Consider the following 12,583-nt stretch of genomic DNA (forward strand, 5'->3'; position numbering starts at 1 on the left):
CCAACAACCGGAATAATATCTGAATTTAAATGAACAAACCAAAATAATAATGATGTCTAAATACCATCCCAGAACTGGAGTCTCAAGTGCACGAGCTTCTAGAATAATACAAACAAGGGTCTGAATAAAATAAAGTTGTCTGAAAGAAAGCACACAACTAAGATAAAGTAGAAGGGGACTTCAGAGCTGTGAACGTTGTGCAACTATACCTCAAGTCTCCTTTGATAGCTGAATCCGAGAAAATCTACAGTACGCCGCAGGGACCAACTCCGATATCTGCACATGAAGTGCAGAGTGTAGTATGATAGCAACCGACCCCATTTACTCTGTAAGTGCCGAGCCTAACCTCGACGAAGTAGTGACGAGGCTAAGGCAGGTCACTTACATTAACCTGTACGCAATAATAATAATAATAATAATAATAATAATAATAATAATAATAATAATAATAATAATAATAATAATAATAATAATAGAAATAGAAGTAAGACCAGTAAATCAAATCAATAATTGAAGTCAATTCAGCACTCATAATCCCTCAATTAATTTCCGTTGCGGAGTGCAACTTGCTCCAACAATATAAACTTAGAATAAAATCCGTTGCGGCGTGCAACCCGCTCCAACAATATAAACTTAAAATAAATCTGTTGCGGCGTGCAACCCACTCCAACAATATAATTTAACAATTCTTAAATGTAAAGAAAATATTCCAATAAATATCACATTAAATAAGAAATTATTATGCAACAAAGCATACAATGATTATGCAACAAAGCATACATTAGAAATTATTAGGCAATTTAATATTTAATGTGCTAAATATCAAGTAGCAATTAAGACACATAATTCAAATAAGCATGTAGCAATTATAGCATGAATTCAAGACATAATATTGGACCAGGAATATGAGAGAAATAATTAATATAATAATTAATTCATAATTTAAATTAATTTATAATTTTTAGATAAATATGCAAACAATCAATTTGACAACGTATAGGCACTCGTCAGCTCGCCTATACATCGTTACGCATGAAATTCATGTAACAAATAATTCAAGGGTTCTATTCTCTCAAGTCAAGGTTAACCACGACACTCACCTTATTTTGCAATTTCAAATGATCACTCAACCACGGCTTTTCTTTTCAAATTATTCTCCAAACCAATCAAACCTATCAAATTATTGGCCAATAATTCAATTTGAGCTTTAGAAATTATTCACAATTCAAAAGAGACTTAATTTAAGTCATTTTTGGAAAAGTCAACCAAAAGTTAACGTGAGGCCCACTTTTTGGAACCCGATGAAAAATTTACGGAATCCGGACACTCGTTCCGATACGAGTTCAACCATACTAAAATTATAGAATTCCGACATCGGATTGTCTTTCAAATCCTAACTTTTTGTTTTTGGAAAGTTTTACAAAAATTTCAATTTCTTCCATCTAAATCCGAAATAATCGATGAATATAAACATGGATTTATGAAATATAACCACTTTAGGGTATAGAACACTTACCCAAGTCGAAGTCGTGAAAAACCCCTTTGGAATCGCCAAATCCGAGACTCAAAACCCAAAAATGAATAAAAATGGCAAACTCCCGATTTTAAGCATTTTGTCCAGCATTTTCACATATGCGGACATATTTCCGCATCTGCAGTCTTGCATTTGTGAGACAAGGCTCGTATTTGCGGAATAGGGCAGCCAAGTAGATGACTACATCTACGGACCTTCACGTCGCAGAAGCGACTGCGTAGATCTGCGAAGGGAACCGCAGAAGCGCGAAAGATCACATCTGCGATCATGGCACCGCAGAAGCGGGCATCGCACTTGCGTCCCAAGCTTCACAGAAGCGAAGCTTCTCCTATGGCCTCAAAGTCGTAGATGCGATATTGCCTCCACAGAATCGATCACGCATCTGCGACCAAAATTGCGCAGGTGCGACACACTAGAACCAGACCTGCAAAGTTTTACCAAAATGGTCTGAAACTCGTCCGAAGCTCACCCGAGCCACTCGAGACCTAGTTCAAATATTACAACAAGTCCCATAACATAATACAGACTTACTCGGGGTCTCAAATCTTGTCAAATAATATCAAAATTACAATTCACACCTCGATTCACACTTATGAGTTTATGAAATTTTCACTTTACAAAACCCGTGTCGAAACGTATTAAATAAATCTGGAATGATTTTAAATCTGGCGCACAAGTCATAAATGACATAACAGAGCTATTCCAACTCTCGGAATCTCAATCCCAGTGCAGTATCAATAAATTCAAATTCACGGTCAAACTTTGAAAGTCTTTAGCCTTTAGATTTCTAGTTTCCGTTAAATGGTGATAATTCGAGCTAGGGACTTCCCAAAGCACGATACAGACCTACTGGAACTGTCAAAATACTGATCCGGGTCTGTTTGCTCAAAATGTTGACGAAAGTCAAATCAAATGAGTTTTGAAGATCTATTTCACATTTTTATCAAATTTTCACATAAAAACTTTCTGGAAAAATTTGCGAACTGTGCACGCAAGTCGAGGAATGCTGAAAGGTGCTATTCGAGGTTTCAAATCACAGAATGAATGTTTAAAATTAAAGATGATATATTGGGTTATCACATTCTCCACCTCTATAACAAACGTTCGTTCTCGAACGGAATTAGAAAATTACCTGAGATGATGAAAAGGTATGGATATCTACTCTGCATGTCTGACTCGGACTTCGAGGTAGTTGCCTCAATCGAATGGCCTCTCCATTGCACTCAAACTAAAGGATAACTCTTAGACCTCAACTGTCGGACATGTCGGGCTAGAATAACTACCGGCTCCTCTTCATAAGTCAAATCTTTATCCAATTGGACTGAGCTGAAATCTAATACATGGGACGGATCACCATGGTATTTCCATAGCATGGATACATGGAACACCGGATGAACTACTGATAAACTAGGTGGTAGTGCAAGTCTGTAGGCTACTTCATCCACCCTTTCAAGAATTTCAAAGGGTCCGATAAACCTAGGGCTCAACTTGCCCTTCTTTCCGAATCTCATTACACCTTTCATAGGTAATACCCGGAGCAATACTCTTTCTCCTGCCATGAATGCAATGTCACAAAATTTACGGTCGGTAACTCTTTTGCCTAGATTGAGCTGTGCGAAGTTGATCCTGAATAACCTTGACCTTATCCAAGTAATCCTGTACCAAATCAGTACCCAACAACCGTTCCTTTCCCGGTTCAAACCAGCCAACTGGCGAACGGCATCACCTCCCGTATAATGCTTCATATATAGCCATCTGAATGCTTGAGTGGTAGCTGTTATTATAGGCAAACTTCGCAAGTGGCAAGAACTGATCCCAGGAACCTCCAAAGTCTATAACACAAGCGCGAAACATATCTTCCAATATCTGAATAGTGCGCTCTGACTGTCCATCTTTTTGTGGATGAAATGCTATACTCAACTCAACCCGCGTGCCTAACTCACACTGTATAGCCCTCCAGAAGTGCGAGGTGAACTACATTCCTCGATCAGAAATGATAGACATAGGCACACCGTGAAGGCAGACGATCTCGCGGATGTAAATCTCAGCTAACCACTCTGAAGAATAGGTAACTGCTACTGGAATGAAATGTGCTAACTTGGTCAACTTGTCCATAATGACCCATACTGCATCGAACTTCTTCTGAGTCCGTGGGAGCCCAACAACAAAATCCATAGTGATACGCTCCTACTTCCACTCAGGAATTTCTAATTTCTGAAGCAAACCACCATGCCTCTGATGCTCGTACTTGACTTGCTGATAATTTAAACACTGAGCTACATATGTAACTATATCCTTCTTCATTCTCCTCCACCAATAATGTTGCCACAAATCTCGATACATTTTGGTGCCACCCAGATGAATAGAATACCGAGAACTATAGGCCTCTTCAAGAATTAATTCACGAAGCCCATCCACATTAGGCACACAAATACGGCCATGCATTCGCAGAACTCCATCTTCCCCTACAACAACAATATTTGGCACCACTGTGCCGCACTGTGTCCTTAAGGACAAGCAAATGTGGATCATCATATTGTCGCTCTCTGATACGCTCATATGAGGAAGACCGAGCAACTGTGAAAGCTAGAATCTGACTAGACTTTGAAACATCTAACCTCACAAACTGATTGGCCAAAGTCTGAACATCTGCAACTAACGGCCTCTCACCAACCGAAATATACGCATGGCTGACCATACTCACAGCCTTCCTACTCAAAGCATCGGCCACCACATTGGCCTTTCCGAGATGATACAAAATAGTGATATCATAGTCTTTCAACAGCTCCAACCATCTTCTCTGCCTAAAATTAAGGTCTTTTTGTTTGAACATGTACTGTAGACTATGATGATCAGTGAATACCTCACACGATACACCGTAAAGGTAATGCCTCCAAATCTTCAGCGCATGAACAATGGATGCCAATTCTAAGTCATGAACAAGGTAGTTCTTCTTATGAACTTTCAACTGCCGCGACGCATATGCAATCACTCTGCCATCTTGCATTAATATTGCACCAAGCCCAATGCAAGATGCATCACAATACACCGCATAAGATCCTGAACCTTTGGGTAATACCAACACTGGTGGTGTAGTCAAAGCAGTCTTGAGCTTCTGAAAGCTTAACTCACACTCGTCTGACCATCTGAACAGGGCACCCTTCTGGGTCAATTTGGTCAGTGGGGATGCTATGGACGAAAACCCCTCCACAAACCGGCGATAATAACCTGCCAAACCCATGAAACTCTGGATCTCTATAGCTGAAGTAGGTCTAGGCCAATTCTAAACTGCCTCAATCTTTTTAGGATCCACTTTTATGCCTTATGCTAATACAACATGCCCCAAAAAGGCAATTGAGTCTAACCAAAATTCACATTTTGAAAATCTGGCATATAACTGATTATTTTTCAAAGTCTATAGCACAATCCGAAGATGTTACTCATGCTCCTCTCAACTGCTGGAGTAAATCAAGATATCATCAATGAATACAACCACAAAAGAATCCAAATAGGGCTTGAACACCCGATTCATCAAATCCATAAATACTGCTGGGGCATTTGTCAGCCCAAATAACATCACTAGTAATTCGTAATGCCCATACCGAGTCCGAAAAGCTGTATTAGGGACATCAGATGTCCTAGTATTCAACTGATGGTAACCAGACCTCAAATCAATCTTTGAAAACACCTTGGCACCATGAAGCTGATCGAATAAATCATCAATTCTTGGGAATGGATACTTGTTCTTGATAGTAGCCTTGTTCAACTGCCGATAATCTATACACATCTGCATTAAACTATCTTTATTATTTACAAATAACACTGGTGCACCCCAGGGCGAGACACTAGGTCTAATGAATCCCTGGTCAAGCAAGTCTTGTAACTGCTTCTTTAATTCCTTTAGTTCCGGCGGGGCCATACAATATGGTGGAATAGAAATGGATGCCCGGAGCCAAATCAATACAGAAGTCAATATCTCTGTTGGGTGGCATCCCCGGAAAATCTGCAGGAAATACATCTGGAAACTCACGGACAACTGGGACTGAATCCACAGAAGTAATATCCGCACTATGATCGCGAATATAAGCCAAATAAGCTAGACACCCCTTCTCGATCATACGCTGAGCTTTCACGTAAGAGATAAACTTGCTGGTGGAATGGCCAGAAGTCCCTTTCCACTCTATTCGAGGTAACCCCGGCATGGCTGAGGTCACCATTTTGGCATGACAATCCAATATAGCATGATAAGGTGACAGTCAGTCCATTCCCAAGAAAATATCAAAATTTACCATATCAAGAAGTAGAAGATCAACGCTAGTCTCAAGATTCCCAATAGTAACAACACACGAATGATAGACAAGATCTACAACGATAGAATCCCCCACCGGCATGGACACGTGCACATAAGCACTTAAAGAATCACGAGACACAACCAAATATGAAGCAAAGTAGGAGGACACATAGGAATAAGAAGATCATGGATAAAACAAAACTGAAGCATCTCTATGGAAAACTGGAACAATACATGTGATCACGATATCGGATGACTCGGCCTCAGGCCGAGCTGGAAAAGCATAAAATCGGGGCTGGCCCCCACCACTCGGAGTTGTATCTTTGGGACGGCCTCTAACTGGATGGCCTCCACCTTTAACAACCTCACCTCCACCTCTAGCTATCTGACCACTGCCTCTAGCTGGCTGGGCAGGTGGTGGAGCAACCCGTGACGGTACAAAGGCACGAAAATTCTACTGAGATTTGTTACTCGACAACCTAGAGCAATACCTCCTGATGTGACCAATGTTCCCACACTCATAACACACATCCTGTTGTTGTGGTTGCTGAAGCTGAAGCTGGCCCGAATGGGCCGGATAACCGTTGTAGTGACTCTGGAGCGGTGGTGCACTGATAGGAGCTGAATGTGCAATGAATGCTGGCTGCCCAGTGTAAGGCATAATAGGACCATGACTCTCTGAAACACTGTGAGATGCTGAAACACTGTGAGATGCCTGAAGTGATGAATAAAATGGCTTGGGAGGATGACCCATACCATAAGTACCCCTGCCTCCAGATGAGGCGCCTCTGAAATTACCGGAATGACAGAGCCTCTTATCTGACACTGGCTCTCTCTTGAGCACGAACTAACTTGATCCTCCTAGCAATATTCACAGCTGTCTGGAAGGAAATATCACTCCCTGTCTCCTTGGCCATCTGAAACATGATAGTATAAGTGAGTCCATCAATGAATCTCCCCACTCTCTCTTTTTCATTAGGAAGCAAGACGATGGCATGACGTGCTAAGTCCACAAATCGAGTCTCATACTGGGTAACAGTCATACTACCCTGCTGGAGATGCTCAAACTGCCCCGACATTCCTCTCTTAGTGTAATAGGAACAAACTTCTCTAGAAATAGCTGTGAGAAATGCTCCCAGGTAAGTGGAGGCAAATTCGCTAGTCTAGTAAATACATAATCTCTCCACCACCTTATGGCGAAACCAGTCATCTAAAACACAACAAAATTGACTATGTTGCCTTTAACTATTCCTATGTTTCGCAGTACCTCATGGCAACGGTCAAGATAATCTTGGTGGGACTGCTAGAGCCTGATTCTAGGGAGCTATCTGCTCCGGAACGGGAGTAGTGGGAGTTTGTGCTAAGTGGGCATCGGTCGGTTAGGTTCGGTTGTGAATGTCGGTTGGGCATATCGGTTTATCGGTTTTTAAATATGCCAAACCGATAACCGAACTGATAAGATATCGGCTATCAGGTATCGGTTAGTCGGTTATCGATCCTTATCGGTTTACCCGATAAGAATAAAAAATATCCCAAAAATTCATATTTTATTATAGAAATCGTGATCATACTGTTAAGAGAAAGGAACTGAATTTTTGCTCTTAAGAAAAGAGGGATTAAATTTTAATTTTAGAAAAAGAAAACCTTCTTTGCATTTGAAGATCCTAATGAATGATCTAAATTTTCAAAGTTATAAGTTAGTAGGAGTAACGAATAAGACATTTAACAATCTAATCTTACTAACTATCTCTCTACGGGCGAGCATAATTAACATGAAAATAATAAAATCCTAATCTTATGAATACTAAAGAATCAATGCAACAAAAGAAACAAATAGAAAAACTAAAAATCTGAACAATTAATTCTTTAATGTTTAGAACTAAAAATCTTAATTGAAGAATTAATATGAGAAATTCAGAAAAGTTTAAAACTTACTCTAAGGATTAAGGTTTGAAGATGAAGAGTAACTGCCGAGAGATATTGAGAGAATGAGAGAATGAAGCCATAAGGTGGATTTATATACTTTGTGGGTAAAATTATAGTTTTGTTAAAGCTTATTGGGCTATCGGTTAAACCGTTAATGAAAGTGGGTAAATCGAGACTCGAACCGATAACCCAATAGTCAAACAACATTAAACCGTTATCGAACTATTTACCCAATAACCCGATATCGATAACCCAATAGTATTTTATCGGTTCGGGCTATCGGTTATACCCGATATATGCCCAGCCCTAGTTTGTGCTCCTCCCCCCAGCCTGTGAGATGGCTGGTGTCACTGGAAATGTACCATTCTAGGCCACACCCTCCATTAGGCTCACCAAACGGACTAGAGTATCCTAAAGTACTAGAGTAGCTATGAATCCTTCCGGGACCTGAACTGGTCCAATAGTTACAGTATGAGCTGGAACCTCCGCTTCCAAATCTACCTGAGGTTCTACAACAGGCGCCGCTGCTCGAGCCCTAGACTTAGCTCTACCTCTGCCTCTACCTCAACCTCTGGCACGACCTCGGCCTCAGCCTCTACCCCTGGTCATAGTTTCTATCGGGGGATCTGTCCCCTGTCCGTCGGTAGATATATTACGTGTTCTTGCCATCTGTGAGAAAATAAGAATAGAATGGTTCAGTCATCGATGGTAGAATAAAATCGCACGATAGAATAAGAAAGAAGTGATATTGTTCCTAAACTTCATAGCCTCTGGAAGATAAGTACAGACGTCTCCGTACCGTTCTTTCAGACTCTACTAAGCTTGTTCGTGACTCGTGAGACCTAAGTAACCTAGTGCTATGATACCAACCTGTCACAACTCGAAATTCTCACATTCGGGACCGTGATGGTGTCTAACATTTCACTTGCTAGGCAAGCCAACGTTAGAGTAATTTAAACCATTTTTCATAATTTATTTTAATTAAATATTAAAGAAACCAACAACCGAAATAATATCTGAATTTAAATGAACAAACAAAAATAATAACGATGTCTAAATAGCATCCCAAAACTGGAGTCACAAGTCCACAAGCTTCTACAATAATACAAATAAGGGTATGAATAAAATAAAGCTGTTTGAAAGAAAGCACACAGCTAAGATAAACTAGAAGGGGACTTCAGAGCTGCGAATGTTGTGCAGCTATACCTCAAGTCTCCTCTGATAGCTGAATCCGAGCAAATCTACAGTACGCTGCTGGGACCAACTCCGGTATCTGCAGAAGAAGTGCAGATTGTAGTATGAGTACAACCGACCCCATGTACTCTGTAAGTGCCGAGCCTAACCTCGACGAAGTAGTGACGAGGCTAAGGCAGGTCGCTTACATTAACCTATACGCAATAATAATAATAATAATAATAATAATAATAATAATAATAATAATAATAATAATAATAATAATAACAGGAATAGAAGTTGTGTTGCGTAAAAATACAACACAAAATTATGCTCGCTAGTCGAATATAGTATAGAAAATATCGTATCCACAGGGATTGGATTTAAACAGTGTTTTCGTAGCTTCTAGTTTTAATTGCTATCCAAGATGATCAACAATTTAGAGTTGTGCGATTTAAAACTAAAATTTACTAAAAGTCTAAACTATTGGCTAATGACAATCGCAACAAGAGTAAGTAGGAAGATATCAAAGGGAGAAAATATAGGTTGATTGGATAGGTGTAAGATACTTGTTTGAGAATTAACTCTAGTTACTTCACTTCTATGGTTCAAGTGAGTCTCTCGAATTTACTCTATTATGTTCAAACATTCAGTAGAAACTTCTCTCTCGATTAAGTCTATGAACTAAGATAAGCTTGGTGAATATATTCAAGAAGTCGTAGTGGATTGATCCTTAGGAGAACTTCTTTCGATTATTCTCCTAACTAGGTCTAAACATTAATTCAAATAACCTCTTTCGATTACTAACAAGAATCAATGAATTCAACCAATAAGATAATGCAAAACATCACAAATTATGCCTTTTTCGATTACATAAACAAGTGAATATATATGCAACAATAAAAACACCCAAAACGCTTTAATACATAAAACTAGAGTTAATATCCACAAACAATTCTCAAAATACCAAATCCATCAATCCCTAAGGAAGAATTACTCCATGGATATAGAGAAATTCATCACAATTAAGTTTAAGTCAAAGAAAAACATAAAACATCCAAACCCTTGTCTTGAGTGAGGATGAATGGTGAAATCCTTGTGCTCTTGCTTCTCCCTCTTCTCCTTAGCTTCCTTAGGTCTAAATTATGTCCAAAGTCCTCAAAATACCGTCTTTCCATGTATATAAACCAAGTAGAATCGGGCACAAACAAATACACCTTCTCCTAAGCAAAATAGGACACTTTTTCGGACAGGACGTGCGCGGCCGCACACCTGGAAGTGTGCTCGCACACTTTTCACCCTGTTCTGCCTCATATGCGCGCCCAATGCGCTGCCAGTGCACAACCGCGAATATGGGTGGCGTTTTGTTGAGAATTTGGGAAAATATAAAACATGAAAGTTGTATCCCTTTTAAATATCTTTCTAACGATATATTGTGGAGTCCAAACAGAGTTCCGAGCAAAACGTTATGTGTATTTTACTGGACACTGCGCAATATACCTTCTAGATTCTTTGTTTCATTCCACTATCATCCGTTGATCCCCAAACACGATCCCGACTTAATTTTTGGGATTTTACTCAGACTGCAAAGCTCCCGAATAGCATGAATTCATTCCATAATATCTACATAGATCAAAATCACTCCTACAAGGCATAAAACACACAATTAGTGCAAAACACTAGCGATTAAAGCTCCAACTCAATTAAAGTGCAGTAAATTAGAGTGCGATAAAGCGATTAAGACATGAGATTATAGCCTACCATCAAACCCGCTCTGATAATATAAACTTAAAATAAATCCGTTACGGCGTGCAACCCGCTCCAACAATATTATTTAACAATTCTTAAATGTAAAGAAAATATTCCAATAAATATCACATTAAATAAGAAATTATTAGGCAACAAGGCATACAATGATTATGATTTATTTGGGAAATAAGTAATGACAAGTAGCAATTAATTGTGGAAATCAGGGAGAAAATATACAATTTAATATTTAATGTGCTAAATGTTAAATAGCAATTAAGACACATAATTCAAATAAGCATGCATGTAGAAATTATAGCATGAATTCAAGACATAATATTGGACAAGGAATATGAGAGAAATAATTAATATAATAATTAATTCGTGATTTAAATTAATTTATAATGTTTAGATAAATATGCAAACAATCAATTTGACAACGTATAGGCACTCGTCACCTCGCCTATACGTCGCTACACATGAAATTCACGTAACAAATAATTCAAGGGTTCTATTCCCTCGAGTCAAGGTTAATCACGACACTTATCTTGTTTTGAAATTTCAAGTGATCACTCGACAAAGGCTTTTCCTTTCGAATTATTCTCCAAACTAATCACGCAAGTCGAGGAAGGCTTAAAGGTGCTATTCGAGGTCTCAAAACACATAATAAATGTTTAAAATTAAAGATAACATATTGGGTCATCACAGAAACAACGAATAGAAAGATACTACAACCAAAGAGCCAACCTCCGACACTTTAAGATCGGGGACTTGGTGTTGAGAAAAGTAACATTACACACCCGGAACCCGAATGAGGGGAAGCTGGGACCAAATTGGGTAAGACCATATCGAGTCTCGAAATTACCGACAAAGGAGCGTACAACCTCGAAGTAGGAAATGATTTGCTACTACCGAACAACTGGAATGTGACGCACTTAAAGTGGTACTACTGCTAAGGTACGAACTCAACTACTCTTTAATCATGTTATGAATCGGACTAACATTTGCAGGTAAATGACCAAGGATGGATATGGATATTAGGTCTGAAAGCACGCGTTGTACTCATTTTCCCTTGAATCATTTTTGTCCCAAATGGGTTTTTTGGCAAAGTTTTTAACGAGGCAACAGTAAAACATGCTAACTTAGATTCGAAGGATGGTCTCAAATCGGAGTCAATGGGCGTTCACTTCGCATCAACAATATCCGAGCCCTCTCAAGCTCGACCTCGAATACTAGGGGCCAATGCCCTTGGATTAAGGTTTTTATCAAGGAAATATTTAGCAAGGAAAAAAGAAAAACCTTGTATGTTAGAAACTAAGGCTCGGTGGTTAGGATTCATTGTAAGGGCCAAACGATCGTGTGAATCGTGCCCACATAATCCACTTTAGCCATGATACAAGCTTTTACGCGCTCTCGATCATGTACTTTACACACTGAAATGAAAGAAAGTTCCGCCTTGCTATTATGTCTTCAATTTCGAATCCTAAAAAGCCCACGGGCTACCCCTACTCGGGGGCTATCGAGCCCATGAGCAACCCCTACTCGGGGACTGCCACCCGAAGAAAGTTCGGACAAACCTATTAGGTGTGGCCCAAATACAAAAGGCTACGACCACCTTAAAAATGGCTCGAAAACGTCCGAAGCTCGTAATCAGAAAGTAAGACCTTTAGAAAAACTCGAAACCTACAAACAGGTTACCCTCAGCAAAATTATCCTCTAAAATCACTTAAGCATCTTGAAAGCTTCTGGTCACATCGAGGTATCAAAGCTTCGAGCAAATAAAGTTGTATTGAAGTCGGGCTCCGTTCGAACCTCCGAAAAATGAACGCCATGTAATTACATTTGATTCTATACTAAGGCATAAAAAATACTACATATATAGAAATTATCAAAAGATGTTGGAAAAGTAAAGA

The 12,583-nt window shown here is 39.3% G+C and overlaps 1 protein-coding gene across 1 annotated transcript; it reads right to left on the bottom strand.

Moving 5' to 3' along the window:
- Positions 1-5,790: 5,790 nt before the first annotated feature.
- On the bottom strand, positions 5,791-6,904 carry LOC138905296 (uncharacterized). Its single transcript, XM_070193808.1, has 3 exons — positions 6,678-6,904; positions 6,317-6,613; positions 5,791-5,944 (listed from the first exon to the last, which is right to left on the bottom strand). The coding sequence occupies exons 1-3, from the start codon at positions 6,902-6,904 to the stop codon at positions 5,791-5,793; spliced, it is 678 nt and encodes a 225-aa protein (XP_070049909.1).
- Between the last annotated feature and the right edge of the window lie 5,679 nt (positions 6,905-12,583).

Source organism: Nicotiana tomentosiformis, chromosome 1 (assembly GCF_000390325.3).
Source record: "Nicotiana tomentosiformis chromosome 1, ASM39032v3, whole genome shotgun sequence".
Taxonomy (NCBI): domain Eukaryota; kingdom Viridiplantae; phylum Streptophyta; class Magnoliopsida; order Solanales; family Solanaceae; genus Nicotiana; species Nicotiana tomentosiformis.